This window comes from Athene cunicularia (assembly GCF_003259725.1).
Source record: "Athene cunicularia isolate RWA chromosome 10 unlocalized genomic scaffold, athCun1 chr10_part1, whole genome shotgun sequence".
NCBI classification, from domain to species: Eukaryota; Metazoa; Chordata; class Aves; order Strigiformes; family Strigidae; genus Athene; species Athene cunicularia.
In genome coordinates, this window is record NW_020799112.1 from 10850368 (window position 1) to 10873372 (window position 23005).

General features: G+C 51.4%; 2 protein-coding genes across 3 annotated transcripts in view; both read left to right on the plus strand.

Annotated features, from left to right (window-relative positions):
- Nucleotides 1-18460, plus strand: part of PCSK6 (proprotein convertase subtilisin/kexin type 6) — a 29787-nt gene extending 11327 nt beyond the window's left edge. Inside the window, exons 7-20 of the mRNA XM_026856123.1 lie at nt 2841-3053; nt 4536-4636; nt 6183-6286; nt 6742-6859; nt 7756-7944; nt 8189-8325; nt 10320-10499; nt 11087-11189; nt 11697-11893; nt 12329-12416; nt 13711-13802; nt 15051-15180; nt 16206-16318; nt 16768-18460. Coding sequence (XP_026711924.1) covers nt 2841-3053; nt 4536-4636; nt 6183-6286; nt 6742-6859; nt 7756-7944; nt 8189-8325; nt 10320-10499; nt 11087-11189; nt 11697-11893; nt 12329-12416; nt 13711-13802; nt 15051-15180; nt 16206-16318; nt 16768-16865 — 1863 coding nt within the window. The 3' untranslated portion in view covers nt 16866-18460. The remainder of the gene's footprint in view (nt 1-2840; nt 3054-4535; nt 4637-6182; nt 6287-6741; nt 6860-7755; nt 7945-8188; nt 8326-10319; nt 10500-11086; nt 11190-11696; nt 11894-12328; nt 12417-13710; nt 13803-15050; nt 15181-16205; nt 16319-16767) is intronic.
- A 4254-nt stretch (nt 18461-22714) lies between these two features.
- Nucleotides 22715-23005, plus strand: part of SNRPA1 (small nuclear ribonucleoprotein polypeptide A') — a 6080-nt gene continuing 5789 nt past the window's right edge. Inside the window, exon 1 of one of the 2 annotated variants that reach the window (XM_026856124.1) lies at nt 22715-22820. In XM_026856124.1, the coding sequence (XP_026711925.1) occupies nt 22718-22820 (103 nt within the window). In that variant the 5' untranslated portion in view covers nt 22715-22717. The remainder of the gene's footprint in view (nt 22821-23005) is intronic. The other variant, XM_026856125.1, reaches the window with a different exon arrangement.

Here is a 23005-nt window from a genome sequence, read left to right on the forward strand (position 1 = left end):
GGGTGGAGTGTTTTTCCCACTATTTACTTGATTTCCTGCCGGGGCAGTGAGCCTGCCGAGGAATCCATTGAAGTGCCGGGGAGTTCACGCCGTGTAAATACAGGCGAACAAGCTGCTTTTTAGACCTTATTTTTCCATGCAGGAGCAAATGGGCAGCAGCAGGGTACTTGCCCAGCACAGCTCCACTGTTTCGGGATACTTGTTTCTGTCTTCCCGGGGACATCAGACCCTGCCACCCCTGTCCCTATGCCCCCACTGCCGCCCATGTTTGTGCACCCACTATCCTGCATTCACAGCTCTTAATTGCCAACTTTTCTTTAAATAAGGAGGAAAGCTACAAGCAGATAGTTAGCCGCCACCTTTAGCCCAAGCAAACAGCTGTAACCGAGTTATAAATCCTTAAAATTGAGTTTTTAATGGAAACATTAAAATAACCTTTATCTATTAGCGATAGGACTGCACTGGGGTAATTTATCATCTTCTTTTTCACTCTTCCAGCCACACCTTATTAGTTCCTGAGCTAACGAGGGGATATTTATCCTGGGCTTTCATGGAGTACTGTTGGGCAAACACCCACGCCCCAGCAGCACTACAGAAGCGGGGAGGTGCCGTGCATCCCGCATCCCACCGATGCGCTACGGGGGTGAGCGGGATCATCCCCAGCATTGGCCAGGGAGGGATTTTCTGGTATAAATAATGCCTGGATCCAGATCTTATAGTGGCCAGGAGCCCCTTGCTGGGATGATGTTGCTTTAGAGGATGGCAAATGAAGCAGTTGGATGTTTGGGGTCTGCTTGCGGAAATCTCAGTAGTTGCTTATTTGAGAGCAAAGGAAAATAGGGTTTTTTTTTTCCAGTCTGAAGGAGTTGCAATATGTGGTGAGCTCTCACTGTGCCAGGAAACATTGTCAGGTGTTAGATGTGCTGTAGTGTCATTTATGTGCCTGTTCATGTCTTCGTGCAGGCATGCTGGCTCCGAACCCACTTTCCTCCAGTGCAGCCCTGCCCAGGCATCCCGGGGACGTGGGTTTGGACCAGGACTGAGCAGCCTTTCTCAGCACCCACAGTTGCAACGCTCAGGGTGCGGGATGCAGGGGAGGTCTGGGCCCCTTGTCTGCTGATCCCAGTTGAAATCTTTGCTACATCTCCACATGCCTTTGGCAATCAGTGCCTGGTTTTACTCCTCCAATTAGTGATTTAGGAAAGCCTGGGTTGCATGCAGCAGGGCTAGTCCTTGGAGACGGGTGGATTTTTGTGTTGGAGAGCTGAATGATCGCTGCATGTGCCAAGCACACCGGCTGGGATGCTGCTGCCTTGGAGATCCAGGAAACCCTGGAAAGCAGGACTGGAGGTGTCAGTAGCAGACTTGGGCTGGCAAACTGGGTTGAGCTCTCTGACGTGGGGCAGGGCAATAATTCCCTTTGCAATTACACTTTTTCTTGCAGAGCTCCAGACAGGTCTATTAAATCTTTGCTAGGGAAATACCCACCCATTTTGGCTGGGAGGCAGCCCAGATAATGAAAACTTTCATAAAGTAAGGAAAGAGCCTGACTTAGCCTGTGTATCCAAAGGCAGGGTCAGCTTAGAGAGCCTCTGCCCCAGGAGGAGGGCGAGACAGGTAATAAACCATCACTCTCCCCCCAGTGCTTAAAACCCACAATAAATCCCAGTGAATTCCTCCGGAGAAAAGCTACTTTATTATTATTATTATGTTTATTATGATTATTATTTTTGTGGAGGAAGCCGCTGCAGAGCAGTGGGAGGGAGGTGAACACTAGATCTGCCCAGGCTAGTGCCGAAATCTCTCCGTGGCAGGAGTAGCCGTGGGGAGGATGGGGCTGCTCCACCGCCGGCACCGTGTGCTTCCATCGCCTGCCAAGCCCGGCAGCACGCCGCCCTCCCCAGAGAGCCCTGCCTTACGGGGCAGGGAAGCGAACCAGCCACTTCATTTCCTGCCCTGAACCCTCTTGGGTCACCAAAAATCCTTCCTTGGGACTGCAGCACCCTGTTTGTGAGCACCGACGGGGCTGGGCGATTCCTGGGGGTGCAAATCCTGGCAGCGGTTCAGATGGAGGATGGAGAGGTTCACCCCTGCGCCGTCAGCTTTGTTAAGGGCCCCTTGTTGGCACCATGACTGCTGCTGCCGGGCGGGATTTTCCCCCAGCTCCGGGGAGGTCCGGGTGGCTGGCACACCCCTCCCGCCCCCCCAATTCCTGGTGGGCTTTTGCAGCTGTACCCAGTGGGGACGGCTCCATCAGATGTTCCTGCCAAGCAATGGGGAGGGAAGAAAAGGCCAGGATTAAAAAATAAAAAACAAACAAAAGGAACCTGAAAGATAGGCCAGGGGAAGGTTTCTGGTGATTTGGGTGGGTTTGTGACAGGCTTTGCTGACTCAAGGCGATGGAGACATGGGTTTCGGCGTGTTGCTTGTTGGCTCCCCCCACAGAGCCATCCCTGCACCCCAGAAAGCGCTGCCCTGGGTGTTACTGCCTGGTCCAAGGGCTCTGAGCATACCAGATGTTTTCCTCTAGGAGACCCCATGGTAGATGCCAAAATCCCCTTCACCAAGGGTCTCCCATCCTCACGGGGAGTCGCTGCCTGTAAAACTGGGGCTGGCTGAGCTGAGGGGCATGTTTGCAGGGGCTGATCCAAGGGCTTAGCACTGGCCAGGATGGGACCCGTCTTTCCACCCCAACCAAACAGTATGTCCAGATGGAAAAAATCAGGGTAACTGACAGCATCCCAGTGCTGGGGAGGACTGCCCTCTCCTCCCCGTGCTGAGACGGTCTCTCACCCTGGGCAAATACTTCCTCTCACCCCCTGTCCTCTCTCTGCCCACAGGGCCGCAGGGGTTTGGGGTCCATTTTTGTCTGGGCATCGGGGAACGGTGGCAGAGAGGGCGACTACTGCTCCTGCGATGGCTACACCAACAGCATCTACACCATCTCCATCAGCAGCACCACCGAGAACGGCTACAAGCCCTGGTACCTGGAGGAGTGTGCCTCCACCCTCGCCACCACCTACAGCAGCGGGGCTTTTTATGAGCGGAAAATAGTAAGTTTTACCCCAGCGTTGAGTGCGGCATCATTGCCTGGATGTTTTCTGTGTGGCTGAGCTGGATGGTGGCTCAGTTGTAAGAGCTGGGCTTTGCCCTTAGCCCTGCAGTGGGTTTTGTTCGTGCTTTTTTAAGGTGGGGCCAAAATTGCTCTGGTCCTTGGGAAGAACTCAGGGATGTGGCATTTTCCCTGGTAAATGGGCGAAAGGGCTGGAGGTTTGCAAAAATATCAGTGCAAATATTTACCTGTCCCACAAAGTGCCTGCTCACTGTATGTCCTGTGCTTATAAAAAGGGAATTTTGAGGATTTTTAACATAAGACAGAGGAAAAAGAGGAAGGATGGAGGTGTTTGGCAGGGATGTGACAACCCCAAGTGGGAGGAGAGACTTTGCGGAGCCCAGGAATTGCCTGAACACCTGAGCACATGTGGAGCAGTCTGGTTTTCCCTGCTGCCCGGGCTATATTTGCCCTGTCCCAACAAGTGCTGTAGTCTTGTGACAGCAAAGCATTTCATTACCAACATCCCTGTGCATCATTTGAACCTCAGGCAGTAAAATATCACCCACTGGCAGGTGCTTTACCCGAGCTGGGAGGGAGTTTTCCACCCAAATTAATTTTTAGACAAAAACTGTGGGTTTTTTACAAGTCTTTTGTTTTGTTTTGTTTTGGTGGTTTTTTGTATTCAGGACTGATTTGTTTGGCCTCTAAAAGATTAATTTCCAGCCAGAAAACAGAATCCAAGTGCCGTTTCTGTGGCACTCAGGGGTGTTTGTATGGATGAGTCCAGCACCAGTCCAGTGCTGCTGAAGCACTGCTGGGCAAAAAAGCAGCTTCCAGGGGTACCCTGGGGAGAAAGTGGGTGGCACGTGTTCCTCCTGCTAAAAAAATCACAAGATTAGCTCAAAATCCAGGAGTCTTTTAAAAGTGTAACCAACTGAGCATCTCTTTGCCTACCTCCTTTCCTCCAGTTTTTAGTACTCAAGCATCATGCTCTGCCCTGAAACAAAAAAGCTGGAAATGGCTTCTTTTTTTTTTTTTTTTATTCCCCATGCAAATGTAAATTCTTGCCTGATGCCAGGAACTGGAGCTTTTAAGGAAAGCTTTTAATATGGCATAGCTCAACATGCACCCATGGGTGCATACCCATACCAGCCCTACCCTGCTCACACCACTCCATCCACAGCTTTTTCTCCAGCTGACCCACAGCAATTATTTTTTTTTTCCCGTTTCAAATACTTTTTGCAGCTTTGAGCAAAAGAAAATGTAAGCAGGGGTGTTTACTCATGTGCCAAATGTATATGCAGCCCATTTTGGGGGGCTCTGGGCACCACGATTGCATGGGAGTTGTGGCAGGGGTTGGGTACCTGCAAGCTCTGCTCCCCACTGGCAGCACCCCAAGCGAACCTGGGGTGCTTGATGGGTAGCACCCACGCTGGGAGCATCTCTGGCTGTGCAGGGGCTGCAGCTCCTCTCTCCGCAGGTCACCACGGACCTCCGGCACCGCTGCACGGACGGCCACACCGGCACCTCCGTGTCCGCCCCCATGGTCGCAGGCATCATCGCCTTGGCTTTGGAGGCAAAGTAAGTGTAACCTCCCCTCAGCTTGCAGGGGAAATGTTCCCACATTTAGTACCTGCCGAGCAAAACCAGAAAGAAAAAAGATGGGTTTTTTCCTCTGGAGCAACTCAAAATAGGGTAAAGTTATTCTAAATTGCTCCTTTGTGGCAAGGTTTGACACAGCGTTGTTGTTTTGCATCTAATCTTCCTGCAGGTGTTTTATTGATCTAATTCTTCACTTGTTGCCATCTGTTGAAAAGTTGAGGTTGGTGAGATAAGTCAGGCTTTTCATTTGGTGCATTGAAACCACTGGCAGCCGGCTCCAACAGGAGTTTTATAAATACTTCCTGGAAAAATAATGTCAGAAAACATCATAGAAAATGGAAAATGTCTGTAGAAGTTATGGTTTTAAGGAAGTGTTTCATTTCTGGCGGAAAAGGACTACTTTTGCATAATGTCAAAAACCCACACGTGGGTACTGGCAGTGACACGCTCCCTGGTTCAAATAAGCTGGTCTTTGCCTCTTCTCCCATCCTGGTCCCATCACGGGTCCATACCCAGCCCAGGAGCAGCCCTGCACAGGACCAGTTTGGGCATCCCCAGATGTTCCCCCTCCATGAAGCATCTTCTCACGTGCTTCTCACTTTTATTATTTTTATGGGGTGAAAATAAAAATAAGGCTGCAAATAAGCCTCAGGGCAGTGCTGCGCTTGCATCCATGGATAGCGATCATGGTGTGTCGGCTCCAGTCCCTCTCCTCTGGTTTAATCCCAGTGCCTGGGTTGGGTGAGCATGTTTCCAGAGATGCCATTTTCATTACAAATATATTATGAGCTTTAGATGTAATTTTTGAATTGTTTAGCTGAGGCATAAAATGCAACATTAAGTACCAGAGCTTGGTGCTCAGGCACTCCATTATGACGGGAAGAAATAAATTGAATTTCTTTTCTTAAATGTTGCTTGAGAGCAATATAAATCCCAGCTTGAGATGCTGAAGAACTGACTGTAAGAAAAGCATGGAAAATTTTTCAGCAATATCCCTGGGCTGGGGTCTTGGAGGGGGCTCAAAAGCACACAGTGCTCAGTGTCCAGCACCCTGAACACAAACCTCATGCAAACTCAGCCTAGGGAACGTTTTGGGCTGCATTTTTCTGTTAAATGAACAACCCAGGGTTTTTTCCCATAAATTTTTGCTGTTATTCCAATAAAGGGAAGGTTTGCTCAGCATTGTATATCAGCGAGCTGCTGAGCCCGGTACCCTGCCTCAGGATGTGCTTTGTTCCTGATGTCCTACAAGAAAATGGGGAAAACCTTCCTGATTGCTCCATTTATACCCCGGAGCATGGCCAGGAATGCTGCACTGTCCATGGACAGTGGCATCGGGGCACCCCACTCTGCCTTGGCACCCCAGGTGATGGCCAACCTCCAGGGTGTCAGCATTTAAATCATAGATTCATGCTGGTTTGGAGCAGGAAAGAGGTTTGGGGTCTCTTTTTAACCAATTAACCCTGCTGCTTCTGGGAAGACTGGGAGCAGCAGAGCCATCCCCATGAGCCATGTTTTCTTGCAGTCCCCTGCTCACCTGGAGGGATGTCCAGCATCTGCTTGTCAAAACCTCACGGCCAGTGCACCTGCGAGCAGCCGACTGGAAGACCAATGGTGCAGGGCATAAAGGTGAGGGGCCGCAGGGGCAGAGGCAGTGTGGTGAAAATGACCATGAAAGGGAAAATAAAGGTCACCAGAACTTCTCTGGTTGGAGCGTTCATCCTGGATGTCCTTTCTCAGCTGGCTTGGGTGCTTCTTCTATCAGGCTGTTGAGCAGAGGGAGGAGAGGGCAGTAAGTTTGCGGGATGCTTGGAAGCCTTGCTTGGTGGTGGCTCTCCTGAGCTGCAACATTGACTGTACCTTTCTGTGGGCTGTTCCCATCAATAGATTTTCCGTGGTGCCAACACAGATTTGGGGTGTAACTTGGGCAGGAGGATGATCTCCATGTGTTGGAGCACCTTGTATCCAACAGGATCAACTCCATGCCTTCCCCAGTGGGTGGAGAATGCTCCACCAAGCTCCAAGGAGGAGCTGCTGGCCTCTGCTTGGAAGGCAGTGGGTTTCTGAGTCTTCTCTCTTTCCAGTTAGCCATCTATATGGCTTTGGTCTGGTGGATGCAGATGCTATTGTGGTGGAAGCCAAGAAGTGGAAGGCAGTCCCTCCCCAGCACATCTGCGTGGGAAGCCTGGACAGGGTGCCCAAGTGAGTGTTGTGGGGCACGGGGGCTCTCCCAGGGCATGCAGCTACTTGGAAGGAGCTTTGGTGGAGCCAGCTCTTGTGATGCAAAGGCTCAGCTGTTTTCCCAGCATTTGGAAAGGGAAACTGGGAGATGGGGTGGCCGGGACAAGCTCCATGTGCAGGCGAGGTGATGTTCATCGATTTTATGGTCAGAGTGACACACACCATTGCCCTGAGGTCTGTTTATTGCCCCAGAAGTGCCCACGCAGGTTCTGTGCCTATAGCTTGGCTCAGAGTGGGTTCTGTGGGGGCTCTCTGGGAACAGCTTTGACAGTGGGTGATTTATTTTTGCCCTTTCTGTGATTTAGCTTCCCAGGTGGGTGATCAGCAGGGAATTTTGAGGGCTGACAATGAGACACCAAAATTAACTGGCCTGCTGGGTCCCACATGAGCAGTGACTGATTGGGCTCTCCTCCCTCTTCTACCAAACACCTCGTCTTGATGGAAGACACCAAAAGCTGGTGCTCTGTTGCAAGGGTTCCCAAATTTCCATTACCACTGCCTGACTGTAGAGCAAGTTGGGTTGTTCAGCAGAAAAGCAGTTCCTTTGGAAAGAGTGGTGTATGCAAAGCAGGAATGAATTTGGAGCCAAGTGTGTTCATGAAACTATTTATCTGATACAGACACTAATTACAACCCAAAGAGGAGCGTTGCGCTGATAATTATAATAAAGCAGCGCCCTTGCAGCCCATAAGGCATAGATCTTACAGGCAGTTCAAACCCATCTCGTTACCATCAAGCAATTCAGCAAATTCCCATGCTAGGACACTGTGTTGCAATGGTGGAGTATAATTTTTGCTGTGAAGCAGTAGGAGACCAGGTTCAAATGTAACTGGTGATGCTCTGCCCATCCCTGGCAGGTACATCCGTGCGGACCACGTGCTGCGTGCCAGCACCCTCAGCAGCGCCTGCGCCGATCACCGAGACCAACACGTGCTCTACTTGGAGCACGTCGTGGTGCGGCTTAGCATTTCGCACCCGCGCCGGGGCGACCTCCAGATCAGCCTCATCTCTCCAAAAGGGACGAGGTCGCAGCTCCTTGCCAGGAGGTAAGAGCAGCCTGAGCCAGCACGCATCTGGGCTGGGCAGTAATCCTCATTTAGGGGGTTGCTGCAAGTTTTCTCATTTTTTTTGTGAAGGCCAGGGGCATGCTTGGGTCTTAGCTGCAGGAGGGCTCTGTGCAAGGATGGGTGCATGCAAGTATCCCTAAAATCCTTAATTACCTATCTACCTTTTTTAATTAAATAAGACATTCGAAGTCACACTTCTTGATGCACGGCCTTACTGTTGCAGGGTGTTTGACCATTCCAATGAGGGGTTCAAGGGCTGGGAGTTCATGACTGTCCACTGCTGGGGGGAGCGGGCGGCGGGGGAGTGGACTCTGGAGATCCACGACACGCCATCCCAAGTACGCAACCCTGCGGTGCAAGGTAAGAGTCCCCCAGCATCCCAGTCCCCCAGTGCCTGCCAGTCCTCCTCACCCCCAAAGCTCTTTGCAGGCTGCTTTGCTTGGCTGTATCATTTGCTGCAAGTTTTACATTCCTCAACAAAACTGTATTGCTCAAATTTTTCAAAAATGGGAGTAAAAGTTGAGCCCTGAGCACAGGAGGCTGCCAGTCTGGCTGAGCAGGGAGCAGGTTTTCTCTCAACCAACAAACTCGTTGCAACCGAGAGCCAGGTTTCCAAAATTAAACTGTAATGAGGCAAAATGAGGAAACCCGAGAGCTGTAATTGTTGTTTGTTTGTTTTGCTTCGCTGCTGGGACATCTGGCGCGTGGGCTGGTTGTGCAACGGCGCAAGGGGACGATGCCCCTCGGGCTGCGGACGGATGGACATCCTCCCTGGGCTGCCACCATGCTGGCGGGGGGTGGCTGGGCTCAGCCTGGCCCCCTGCGTGTCCCCAACCCTGCTGTGTCCCTCCCTCCCTGACTTGGCCGCCTGTTCCCTGACCCCTTCCCGGCAAAGGAGCCGGGCTGGCGGGATCCGGCCCCACTGGGAAGGGGCAGCCGCCTCACCGGCTGATGGCAGCGGGGCATGAAGCTCCCTGCCTGGGGCTGGCGTGCATTGCGGGGGTGTTAAAATCCACACGCTCATTGATAGGAAGCCAGGAGTATATTAAAAACCTCCCCCACGCGACTTTCTGGCGGGAGGCGCACGTGGGGGTTCATTGTGCAGAAAGTGTTTCTGTTTGCTGCCTTCACCCAAAATCTTTTGAACTCGGAGAGCAGCGGTGAATCGCCCACAGAGCTACTTTTCTCCCTGTATTTACAGTTTGTGGCGGGTGTTTCTGAGCCCCTTGCGGGTGTCAGGGCTTGGCTTTACCTGGCTTTGCGAAACTAAATGAAAATGAGTTATGTTAAGTCACCGCCCTCAAAGAGTCTGCACTGGGTTTGAAGCAGAGAGGGCAAAGCAGAAGGAAAAAGAGGGACAGTGCTCCCAGCTCATGGCAGAAACAAGTATTAAATGTTAATTTAAGACCATTAGATTAAACCAGTTACATAGGTTAATTTAACACCAATTAAATACTGTGGGTGTCCTGTCACTAGCCTTGCTGCATCCCCAACATCAGTCCCTTGCAGCCCAGGCTTTCCTTGCATGGGACATTTTAGATTTAAAGCAAATTTAATTCTTTTGCCAGATGCGTGGATGGACTCTTCCCCAGGCGATGCCACCCAAGCTCGCTCCTTTGCAGGCTCCGCACTGGTGTTGCTTGCTTGCAGCAGTTGGGTCCTTGGAGAGCCAAGGGATTTAGGTGTTACAAATTTTAAGCCCTTCCTGGAAATGCAGGCATTAGTAAAGGCTGAGCATGCCGCAGGCGTGAAGCAACTTGTGTTGATAGAGAATTGAAAGAAAACAGTGCTGGAAAGAAGCAGCTGAGTTTTTTGGACCCCCTCCCCAAAGCAGTGTGGGTTGGGGAGGACCCCAGTGTGGGTGTAAGGCTGTGAGGGGTCTCCAGCCCCCGTGTGCAGCTCAGGCTCTGGTGGCTTCTGCAGTGTTTCAGTGGACACCGAGCTCAGACCTCTGACATGTCAGATAGAGGGATGGCTGGAACAAGAGCAGCAAGAAATAATCCAGTGTGTGCCAGGCGGCTTTTATCAGACAGAAATAATCCTCCATTATGGAGCTTTTAAAGTTAATGGTTCTCTCCGCATGTTGGTCGTGAAGGCTATGGTGATGCTGTGGTTCATCAGACGAGTTATAGAATAACAAATCCCTTGTAGATGTTTAAACGGCTGCATTTGTGCAGGCTGGCAGCTCAGGGGCTTGTGAACATTTCTGGATGCTTGTTGTTTGCTGCTGCATTGCTGAGCTAGTGGTGAAGCCCTGACAGTGGTCCATTCTCCTCCTGCTTCCCCCAAAGCCGGGTCCCCCAGGGAGGGGCAGGATGGGGAGTGGGATGGATGATGTTGTGCCTACCCCACAGGGAAGCTGAAGGAGTGGAGCCTCCTCTTCTATGGGACAGCTGAGCACCCCTACACCACGCTGGGCAGCCCCCAGTCCCGCGGGAGGACACTGGAGGTGCCGGCATTGGAGATGGAGCCATCGAGAGCTGCCTTCCTCCAGAGCCAGGTGGAGGTGGTGGAGGAGGAGGAGGAGTATGCAGGTGAGCACCAGCTGAGCCGCTGCATCGTCCACCCCAAAGTACCCAGGAAAATGCCAACTCAGATAAACTGAGGGAGCTATGAGGCCTGATTCTGCCCAGGGCTGAAGCAGGCTGGGAGGAGCAGTGCCTGTGGCCAGCATGGGGCAGCAGGACGGTGAAATTAGAAGGTAGCAGAACGCCCCGTCCCAGTGCTCCCACCACAAATTGGTGGTGCAGCTGTCTGAGGAGTAAAAAAAGCTCCTCTGCCCACCTTCCATCCCAGCGCGGGCATGGGTGGGTGTCCCTGCTGGTCCCTGAGGAGCGGGTCTGGCCCCTCTTTCAAAGTTGCTCCTGCACCAGGGTGTTCGGCCAGAGGATGGTCGGGTGGGATTTGTGCCAGGGAGGATGAGCTGGAGGAGAGGCGAGCACCCGGAACCATGCAGTTCCACGGGATAGATAGGATAAGATATATAAGATAATAGATATAGGATAAGTGGAGGGTCCCCAGCCCCTTCTCTGTGTCTGTCAGTCCAGGGCAGGTGTGCTCAGACCATCCTCTAGGGGAGGCTCAGCCTCTCTCCCCACTGAGCCCGTCTCTCCCTCCTCAGGTCCGTGTCACCCCGAGTGCGGTGACCAGGGCTGCGATGGCCCCAACGCTGACCAGTGCTTGAACTGCATCCACTACAGCCTGGGCAGCATGAAAACCGGCAGGTGAGGGGTTGTGGTGTGTCCCCATGGGGTCCCCAGGTGCCGGCAGCACCTTTCTCTGGGGCTGGCACTGCGGTGTGCGTTGTACAGAGGAAGAAGCATATGAGAGAGAAAATGGAGGGAGGAGGCAGCGTGGGGATCCCTGGACTAGGGTGTGATGGTGTGGGGGACACAGAGCTGGAGAGTCCTAAAAGGCCTTGGCCATGTAATCGCGCTGGGGATGAAGCATTGGCTCCACCAGCCGGGGTCACCCATGCCCAATGAACAGCTGGCTGAGGTGCCAAATAATTTCTAAAATTGGAGTTCCTACTCCTCAATCTATTGGGCTGGCGTGGGGAAAGTTACCCACCATTGAGGCTGCTGTTCAAGAGAGTCCCCAGCTGTGTATTACAGAGCCACAATATTCAAGACACCCTAAATCTTAAGACAGAAATGAATGCAGATGCCTGACTATCGGGATGTGGCTGGCTGTTGTCAACAAAGCTGGGATGCTCTTGGTTCCTTCCCCAGGATGTGTGTGAGCTCATGCCCCGCGGGGTTTTTTGGCGACAAAGGTGCCAGGAGGTGCCGGCGGTGCTACAAGGGCTGCGAGCGCTGTGTTGGGAGGGGACCGACCCAGTGCACTGCATGCAAGCGGAGCCTCTACCACCACCAGGAGATGAGCACCTGTGTGGTGCTGTGTCCACCTGGGTTTTACGCCGAGGAACGTAAGGATATTTATCACTTGCAAGCTGTAGTATGAGGATATGAAGGGGTTGCTTCTATTTTAAGTGCTATAAGTGGAGAAAACACCTTGATTTTTGAGTATTGGCTTTGAATTTCCCCCCCTCAACCCTCTTTGCACAGTGAAGGGAGGAGGAAAATCTTTGGGTGTTCAGAGGGTGGTGCAAAGCAGAGGCACTCAACTCAGCTCTTAATTAGAAGATTAATTAATGACCCTAGCTGCTTACAAAGCATATTTCTTCTTAGCAAGCAATGACAGATAAGGTCATCTGCACTAGCAGGGACCCGTCGGGGTGGGGGACGTGCCTCTCCTCCCTGGGGAGCTTGTGCTGAGCTGCAGTGGGACTCTGCGGCTCCGATGGTGCTTGCAAATCACTGTCCGGATTTTATTGTCCCTGCCTTGCTTTGTTTTTTGAAAGGTCAGAAACGCTGTCTGAAATGTCATCAAAGCTGTAAAAAATGTGTTGGCGAAGCTGACAAATGTACTGCATGCAAAGATGGATTCAGGTAAAACACCAGCATGGGAGGAGTTTATACCTGCAGCATGGGTACCTGTGGTTTAAAATTGGGAAAACTGATGGGAAATTAGAGAGTGAATTAAAGACCCAAGATCCTGTGGCATGGAGCTGGGAATTTAAAGGTGGTGCTTTGTGTCCCTTTCTTAGCTAAAAAGCATGATTTAAATTTAATTTCCTTTTTTTCAGCTTTTGCCAGGGTGGTGGGTAGGTGCTGTGCTGCGAGCTCAGAAGTGCACATCCAAATTTGGTGACCTGTGAGCAGAGCAGCTCCCAGCATTGCAGCATCTCAAATGGGGGGGGGAAAAGCAACAAAAGCATTTACAGTGCACGTTGCAAAGCGCATGTTTCCTCCTGAGTCTCAGGCAGCTCCATCAGAGCTGTCCCAGCCAAACAGGTCGCTTGGGTTTGTTCACCTGGCAGAGCCAGTGCTGGCCTCAGCTGCTCCAGGCAGGCTGAAAATGCTCCCCACAAGTGCAGAAACCCTTCCCTCACCTTCATCCATGCAGGAAAATTTTATCTGATATACTTGTCGAGTGGGGCTAGTATAGGATAGTGGTTTTCCAGCAGTGCAGGTGCAGGTGGGGCAGCCCCAGTCCCGCGAGGAGCACCAGGTGCCCTTGCTGCTGGCCCCATGGCTCCTGTGGGATGCCGAGCCCAGCCACAGGGGCAAGCAGCATCAGCACTGGGGAGAAACTGTTTTCCATCCCCAAGTTCACATGGAAGTATGATCCCGTAGCGCTTTGTTTCGCTCAGGGGCTGTACACGGGCCAAAGCCATGGTGTAGCAGCGGGGCGCTCTCAGACAAGGAAATTGCTGCTGCCAAAAAATTATCTACTCCCTCAGAAAAGCAAAAGTGGAGGCACTTGTCAGACATAATCCGCACGGCGCTTGCTTTTTATTGTCCAATATCCTTTTAAGCCGGGACTTCAAATCATCCCTGCCATGGAGAAGCAGCACCGGCCCAGCCACGGCACTGAACCAATTTCCTTTTATTCCAGTGAGCCTCATGGTGCAAAAGGTCTTTGGGAGAGCCTGGCTGTCTGCCCACAGGAAAAAACAATTTTATTTCCCACTGGATACTTAATTAAGGAACCTGCAGTCATTCCTTTGTTCCAGACAGAACTTTAATTTCTCCTGAAGCGCTGGCTGGCTTTCCAACACCTCCTGTGCTGTGGGCTGAGGCTGCTGTAGGGCACTGGGGGATGCAGAGATGGGGATGGGCTGTGTTGTGTCCCTAGAGCCTGTAGCTTTGGATGCAAACGTCCTCTCTGCTTACCTGGCAGCCTGGCAGGAGAGAGCTGTGTGCCAGAGTGCCAGCCTACCATGTACCTCAGCTGGGAGCCCCGGCAGTGCGAGACCTGCCCCGCCAGCACAGGTACGTCCTTCGCCCTGCAGCATCCCCATGCAAAACCCCAAGACCCTCGTGCATCCAGAGCTAATGCCCACTGTACCCACCCCGAGCCCAGGCAGAGTGTGCCGGAGGAGAAGCAATCCCATCTCTCCAGCACATCCCGTGAGGTGCTGGGAATATGTTCATATTGGAAAGGTTTTTAGAGAGTTTTTACATTTTTATTAGAGCCATTCTTTATTTTGTGATCCCTCTGAAGCCAGGTGCTTTGGTTTAATAAGGTTGCGGGGGAGGCCGTAAAACCCTCTCGGAGTGATGGAAGATGGCTTTGCAGCATATAAAAATGTCAGGCAGCTGAGGCACATTATCCCGGCTGCCCCATGGGGCTGGACTGGCCACTGCCGGCTTCCCCCCCACTGCCCGAAGTCACTCAGCGTTCCCTTTAAATACTGCTTTTTTCACTTCTTGAAAGTCCAATTATTTTCCATTGTTAATGTTTGCATCTGCCCTTGAAATCATCATAGATCTGGTGATAATACGATCTCTAGACAATTCATGTTCAGTGGCGTGAATCTCATCTATCATACATGGGCAATTTCCTAAGACTAAATCCAAAATATTTATTGATCTTGTTGGCAAGCATGGAAGGGAACTGGCTCTTAATCCCTTAAGAAAATTACTTCCCTTCTAATTCTTATTCCAGTCAGTGTAAATGTACTTCACCACAATTATTTTTCAAGCCTTTTCTCGTCTCCTTTTCCTGCATAACCATTTCTCAAGCCTGGTGCATGGAAGGCCTCTAATAATACCACCTCCATCACTGAGGTTTGCTGTCCAGCCACAACACGCAGGCATCAGAGCGGGGCCCTCTGCTTTCCCAGCTCCAAGCCCTTCCCTCCTCCAGCTCCTCCACAGCCCAATTTAGCATCTCTTTTTCCACGCCTTACTTTGCATAGGGTGGGAAAGCCAAATTGGTGCACACTTGGGTGCGGTGGCTGATGCCCTGGAGGGGATTTTGATGTGCTGTTCCATGACGAGCTGCCATGGCCAGTTCTTGGCTCTGCAGAGGGGCGGAATGCTGGGTCCTGGCTGGATTTTTTGGGATGGGAACTGGGCTTTTGGCATGGGAGCCAAGCAGCAGTGCAGGACCCTGGTGGCACAACAAGCAGCTTGTTCACTCCTGGTCATGAGTGGGGCAGAACCAATCTCACACAGGGTTGCAGCCACCATTGGCACTGTCCAAAATCACATCTGCATTCTCTCTTGTCCCGGCAGGGCCAGGCGAGGAAGACTGTGCACCCTGCACCCCTGAGGGTCCTGCACCCCACTGGCGCTGTGTCCCCTCCTGCCGTGAAGGCTTCTACCCCGCCAACAGCCATGGGCTGCCCAACAAAGTCTGCAAGAGGTACGATGCCACCCCAGTCGTGACCTGAGCAAAGCCGTGACCGATGGCGAACTGACAGCGCTGATAAAAAAAAATGCTGAAAACAGCTCACAGCTGGAGCTGTTTACTAGGGAAATTAAAATAGGGATGAGGGAGCCAGGGCAGCTGTGGGGCTGGACCCCACATGCCCCTGCCCTATAGATTTAAGAGCAGTGAAGCTGCATGCTCCCCCGACAAGCCAGCCAAGATATCTTCAGGCTACAGTGGAAGGGAATCAGCCCCGGCCCCAGGCTCTTTGGAGGAGGAGTGGGAGGAGTGGTAATGTTTAGGTAAATATTCTAGCTTTCAATCAAACCTTCTCCATTTGCCCTGTGGCCGTGTTGGAGGAGCTTTCACCCGCTCCTTGGCCCAGCATGGAAATTGCATGCAGGAGACTGGGGAGATGCTGGGAGGCAGCAATTTGCTCCCACTCTCTGGCACTCTGGCTTTAAGAAGGGAGTGGATCCAGCCTCATTAAAACAAACATGAAAGGGAAGGATTAAAGGTGACTTGGGAACACACAACACAGTCCCTGCCTGCCCAGGGTTTCACTCACCCGTGCTGCCTTGCCAGCAGGGAGGAACAAGGGACCAGCATCCCTTTCCAGGGATTTTGGGTATGGTTTCCACAAGCAAATGTCCCCAGGCAGGAGGCACAGCTGCTGGGCTATTTTTCCTGATGACACAGATGGGAGCAGCACAGGTTCCCCTTGCAGCCCTTTTTCTAACTGGGATTGATGGGAGGAGAGGTGTGCGTCCCTCTGAGCCTTCCCAGCAGGCGAGGGCTTTTGGGATGTCACTAGCTGTCACTGGGCATCGAGCTGGCACCGCTGAGCCTGTTTTTCCCAGGGTTACAATAACTTTTCAAGCTTCAGATTCACCGTTTTCCATATCCTCCAGTTCAGTCTGGAGGTCGCAATGCCAGCAGACACGTTTTCTGGCTGACAGCCCATTTTGGATGTCCGGTGTGGGTGTGAGTTCAGACCACGGCATGGTCTCTGTCCCCAGGTGCGATGATCACTGCTCAGCCTGCGAGGGCTCCAGTGGAAACTGCCTCAAGTGTAAAGAAGGTTTCAGCCTCCTTGGTGGATCTTGCGTAACAAATGAAACCTGTACCAATGGTGAGTAGTTGTGGCAGAACCACTGGCACTGTAATGCTTCCTCAGTAGCAACAATGAGGGGTTTGGGGGATTCCCTTCACAATGTAAAGCTGAGACAGTGCTTGAAGCTCCTGGGCTTGCTGGAGCACAGCTGCAGGGAGCTGGGCTCTGGCTGTGGTGGGCAGGCAGGTTACCTGGCAGAGCTGCTGGATATCTGCCTGTTGCTGAAACACATCCAAGCGTTTGTATTTTGTTACAGTTTAGTCTTGGGGCTAATTCTCCCACTCGCTGCAAAGCTGCTTTATTCCTTCATTAAAGTTACGTGAAAGATGCCCTTAAAAAGCGACTCCTTTTCAATTCTCTCTCCTCCAACACTGGAAGGAATTGCACTGCCTGTTCCGTGCAATGTTTGTTTATTTAAAATGTTAATCTGCTCTCATTTTCTCTTGTTCCTTGCCTCGGCCTCCCAGCTGACAAGACTTTCTGTGAGATGGTGAAATCAAACAAGCTCTGTGAAAAGAAGCTGTTTGTGCAGTTCTGCTGTCAGACGTGTCTTATGGCCGGGTAAAGTTCAGCGGCTGCATCCATCCAGGACTTCTACCGACTGCCAGCCCAGTTTTGCCAAATGTTTAGGACAAAAGTTTATTTTTTCAGCTTTGGGAGAGTTTACATGGTGCTGTCAAGCATTTGCTCGTAAGTTTGATAGCTTTAATATCACTGTCAGTATGTTTCTATAGCAATATGTTAAGCAGAGATTGGATCGTACCCCGAATGATCAAGACCTGAAAGGCAGCAGACAAGCGGTGATATTAATACTCTCAAACACTCCTCATGAGCAGGGACTGATGCATGATCCACGTACACACACTTGGTTCTTCGCAGAAATCCTACTGACCTGCCCGCTCTGAGTGGCTGGCGGGAGCCCTTGCTGCAAAGGATGCAGGACTTCACACATCTGTGAAGAAAGAGCTGTTTCTGGCTGAATTTTTGGTACCCTTTTCTGCTAGGTGACGGCTGATATAAACCTGCATTGCAAACGGCCAGTGCCATGCTCTAAATACATAAAACGATGAATTAGGTGGTTTCTGGAGCAGTGCCCTAAAGCCTGCTCTGGCACTCCTGTTCAGATTCGGTCGGTAGCTGTTTCTCTCTGGCCGTGGCAATAACTGGAGATTTGAGGACCAAAGCGAGAGCTGATCCACATGGCTCTGCAGACATGTCAGCCCAGCGAGTCTGGCAGGGCTCTGCCCTGCGGGTAACTGCGGGCAGGCAAACCCTGTGTGCCTACAGGGAATCTTGGGGACTTGGCGGGGTTCATGTGCATGGTCCAGCCTGCGGGGTCACAGCATTACCACAAAATGTATTTACCTCCTGGAACTACTAGTAAGTTGCTGATTAATTCAGTTCTGGAATGAGCTAGATCCTTCCACTAAACAAGATGGTGTCCCAGTTAATATTTTCTGGCATTTTGCGTTATGATCCTTCCCCTGTTTCTCTGGGTATACCCCTCTCTCTCATAAAGTCCTCCTATTCACGGCAGTGATTTTTCTTGGGCATCTGTTTCCAAAAGAGACATTCTAGGGATCCAGCCAGGAAACTTAATTCTTCAAAACCCTTCCCTGAAACAAACCTTTTCATGCTCTCTCTTAATAGTAAGTCATGTGGTGTTTATATAATTGTGTTTAAAATATCCTTGGCTATGTTGTTTTACAGATTTTTAAAAAATAACTTATACAATCCTTGTTTTTTCTCTGTGGACTATTTTTTATATGGGAGCGGGGAATCTTTTTGTGTCTTACGTCCTCCTTTTCTTCTCTCTGACCTTGCAGAGCTGCTCTTTGCACCAGACGTATGTAAACACTCTTTCTTATGCTGCATGTTCTGATTTTCATTGTTAATAGTTTTAACGAGTTAAACCTTTTGCCAATGAAATTCACAGTACGAATTGTCACCAGTTTCTGACAGAGCTGGGATAATCCCTGCTTGGTTTCGGTTGCAATGACACACGCCCTGCCCGGGCTTGCCTGCTTAGAGCTTACCTCAGCCAGGTGAAGAGGGGAGAGCCAAACTGTCACCGGTCCTCACCTGCCTGGACCAAACCCAAGGAAAGATGGAGCTTTGGTGAACTGAACTATAAATTAATAAACTGTTGATCTCCCCTGACAAATGAATCTGTGCTTTTTCCAAATTCATGCAGACGCCATCCTGATCAGAGGCAGGGCAGGGCAGTGATGCACCACATGTCTTTATTTTGCTGGACAAAGCAGCTGTGCTGGCTGAATCTCCTGAGCCCAGAGCACCTGTGGGAGAAATGGCTCAGGAACATGAGCTGCATCTGCAAAAAACTCACTTCTGTTCTCATAAAGGTCTTTTACCTTCAGAGGAAACTCATATCCTGAATACCTGCCCCATGCCAGGCTGGGGTGACATCTCTGGTGCACCCAGGGCCATCTGGCTGGGGTTTGGGGCTGCGCTTGGGCATGGCTGGGCATATTCTGTTGTGGGAGATCCCAGATAAGCTGGCAGGAGGGCTTGCTCCCCTTTCTCACCTGAACACGGAGTATCCTGCAGCCCTCGGTGCCCCACTGCAGTTTGCAGCAGCTGGGAACCAAAGGGCCACCTTCTTTCGGCTAGCTGGAGAAGGAGAGTAGCTGCTGGTGTGTTGGGGAGTGGAAGGAGCTGTGAAGCCTTTTGTTTGTTGTGTTGGTTTTGCAATGTTTAACCACGGGCCAAGTGCCCAGAACAGTGCCTGGATATCTGGAATGGAGCTTTTTAAGTGTGAAAAAAGGCAAAGAAGAGAGCCCTCGTATGAGGGAAGATACTCTTGCAGAGCTGTGTGGCTGTGGGCTTCTTCATCTTATAGGTCTTCACATTTATCAGATGATAAATGTGAATTAATCAGATGATTTATCACATACAGTCATTCCTTCTGTTGCTCCAGGATTCCCCTTTCGATCTCAGGCCAAACCAGAGGTCAAAACTGGGGTGAAATACTCCTGGCTTCTGCCCCTTCAGTTGTAAAATAACAAACTTTCACTTCTGTGGATGTGTCAGACTTTCATTTATAAAATAACAACTTTCATTTCTGTTGCAGTCAAAAACTGGGAGCTGTGAATCAGGAGTACTGCGTCAGCTCTGCCTTTCAGTTCTTTGGCTCACAGCGGCCTGCCTCTAAATACTGCTCACTGGTATATTTAGATGTACTGACATGCTAAAAAAAAAAAAAAATGTTTACCCTTACATCCTTGGCATAACTTAAAATACACACTGGGTGAAGCAATGCAATTTAAGATGACCAATCCCCAGCAGTCCCAGCTTTATCCTGCTTTCTGCTGCCCTCCAGCCTGACAGGGAAAGAGAAACAAATTCTACACGTCAAGTTCACGCAACAACATCAGCTTCCAGCATTTCCCAGGGCACTAACTCCTTCAGAAATCATTCTTGGAAAGTAATAAAATTCAGATTATTTATCCAAGCTATTGCAATGCTTGCTTGGAGCTATTAAAATCTCTCTGACACTGGTATGCTCAGAGGATCAAAGTGGCTGTGTCTTCAAGATAAATGCATATTTAGGCAATTTATTAAAGCCCATTTCTCTATTGTCTTGGCACCAAAGACAAATCCATAATAGCTGTTTTCTGGAAAATCTTCTTAGTGCAGCCTGACTCCTTGTTTGCTGTTTGGCTGTGAGGTTGCATCCACAGACATCGGCCATTTTGTAGTTGGCAGGTGGGGAGCACACATCTTAAAAATTGTTGCTTTGACTTTCCATTACAAAGAAAGGGCTTTTAAGAGCTCGTGTACAGCATCAGAAACCAAGAATCTGTCTGCTCCCAATTACAATTCTATTACGGCTGTAGAGCTGAGGCATACAGCTGTATTGTGCTAAGGGAGAAAGGTCTGTGTTTTATTTGGCCTTGTCAGAGGCAGGACCTGCTTTCCAGGAGGCTGAAGAGGGTCTCCTTTTAATGACTGCCTGAAATGACTAAAGACTCTGTTGTGTTACCACCACATGATTCCTGAGTCACATACAATAGCACTGCTAATTCTTCATTTTTACTTATGACAGCTCTCTTTTTCTTGATGTCTCCTAACTGCTTTTAAACAAATGCAGATGTTAAAAACCTGACTATGTGCTTTCATATACAGCTTTGGTGAGGGTGTTTTTGAAGTAAGGGAGCACAGGAGCTGCCTGACCCCAGCTGACACCTCCGCAGGGATCACCAGGCAGAACAGAGCCAGCTCTGACGCTGTAGTCCTGGGGAATGAGCCAGGCGTCACTCTCAGGGTGATGCTGCTAGATGCTCCCAAAAGAAAAGTATGAGCCATCGCTGTGCGGTGCCAAACGTGGCTGCAGTATTTAACCTATTATCACATCCTTTGGGTTCATAGAAATGTCATGGCTCACAAAAATAAAATCCTTCCCTCGATAGCAGTAGATCCAGAAATCATTCTGCCTCATTTCACTCAGGAGCCCTTGAGGATGGGGGAAGTATTTCTCCAGGGCTGCAGAAGCGGTGGCTTGGTGGCATTCAGCATGATTTGGTACCTGCGGGTGGTCAACTGCTTCTCTTTGCGTGGCACCTTCAGTCCACATCATCCGCACAGCCCTGCCAGCAGGGCCAAGCGTCTCGGCCGCAGCAGCCCAGCACTGGCGCTGGGCAGTGTGCCAGCCTCAGACCTAATGACCTGCTTTACCTTGAAGTGGGAGTTGCCTGGCCAGACAAGGCCAGCTCAGCTTCCCCAGTGCTACCCCCAGCTCTTCCTTGCTGTTTTTCAAATTCCTAAAGCAGGTAAGAGGGGATGTAGTAACACTTGTAGAATCCTAGAATGGTTCAGGTTGGAAGGGGCCTTAAAGATCATCCAGTCCCACCCCCCTGCCAGGGGCAGGGACACGTTCCACTAGCCCAGGTTGCCCAAAGCCCCATCCAACCTGGCCTTGAACCCTTCCAGGAAGGCAGCAGCCACAACCTCTTTGGGCAACCTGTTCTAGTGTCTCACCACCCTCACAAGGAAGAATTTCTTCCTCACTTCTAATCTAAATCATTCAGTTATCTCTTTCAGTTTAAAGCCATTACCTCTTCTCCTATCACTACAGGACCTTGTAAAAAGTCCCTCCCCACCTTTTCTGTAGCCCCTTTAAGTCCTTGGAGGCTGCTGTAAGGTCTCCCCAGAGCCTTCTCTTCTTCAGGTGAACACCCCCAACTCTCTCAGCCTGTCCTCATAAGGGAGGTGCTCCAGCCCCCTGAGCATCTCCACAGCCTCCTCTGGACTCATTTGAGCAGGTCCATGTCCTGATGTTTGGGGCCCCAGCGCTGGACCCAGCACTGCAGGGGGGGGTCTCACAAGAGTGGTGTAAAGAGGGAGAATCCCCCTCCCTTGACCTGTGGCCATGCTTCTTTTGATAAAACCCAGGATACAGTTGGCTTTCTGGGTTGAGAGTGCATATTGCCAGGTCATACTGAGCTCATCAGCCAACACCCCCAAATCCTTCTCCTCAGGGCTGCTCTCAATCCATTCTCTGCCCATCTGTGCTCAGGACTGTCCTGACCCACGTGCACTTGGCCTTGTTGAACTTCATGAGGTTTGCACGGGCTCACCTCTCCAGCCTGTCCAGGCTGCTCTGGATGGCACATCCCTTCCCTCCAGTGTATTGACCACACCACACAGCTTGGTGTCATATCTTGTAGGCAAAGGGTGAACGTCATGCCACAGCCTGTGGCATGTTCTCAGCCCATCACAGCTTCTCTGAGACCAGGAACACAGGTGGAAGTGCCAGAGCAACTGTCTCAAATGCTGCTGGGGGAAGGTGTTTATGGGCAACCCTATGTCCAGGAGCAATGACTGAGCTTCTGCTTGGATGAAGGAGAGAAAGCACCAGGGGTGCCGTAACTGTTGTGGGAGGCTGTCCTGGCTGCGCAGCACGTGTCTGAAAAAAGCACAGTCCCACCGGCTGAGCGCACAGGAGCCAACTCTGTCCAGAGGAAAGCAGCCTGCTCTGCCTCCCTTTCTGCAGGCTTCCTCTGTGCTTGGCAGCACCAGTAGCTGAGAGGGAACCTCAGTGACATCTTTGTGGTGCTTTAGGGTGCTGTTGATGGCAAAGCCAAGCTCTTACTGAGTTTGTTGGCCGATGTGCTCAGGCACAGGGCTGGGTGCTGGCCTTGGGCGCTCCCCTCGTCTGGCTGTGGGCTGTAGGCAGGCCTGCGGTGGCCGAGGGCAGCGCATCTTCCTGGGGAAGGGAAGGTTTTGCTGCCAGCAGCCTCCCAAGAGGGATCGCTGCCCTTCAGACCAGTCCACTCTGGGGGACTGGGGTGTCCGGGAGGCACCTCAGGGTCCTTGGGACCGCTTTTGCTGAGGGAAGAGGCGTTTGCAGGACACCGGGTCCCTCTGCTGACGAGCGGCTGCAGCGCTGCCGGTGCCATGGCTGGAGGAGAGCGGCTGCCCGGGGCGCAGGGGCTCGGCCCTCCCTGCAGCCATGAGGTTTCAACTGCATGGAAAATGCCCGTGAACAGCCCTGTAAGGGGTGCGATTGAGGGGAGGACCACGGACGGAGAACAGCCTGGTTTGGGGTGGGGGGGGGTCGGGTAGTGGTGCAGCGCTACCCCTGTCAGGGAGCAACAGCATCGGGACCCTCTGAAGGGGCACGGCCTGGATCTGCCCGGTACCGGGCTGCTGCCGGAGCCCGGGGGCAGTGGGGGAGCAGCGGCT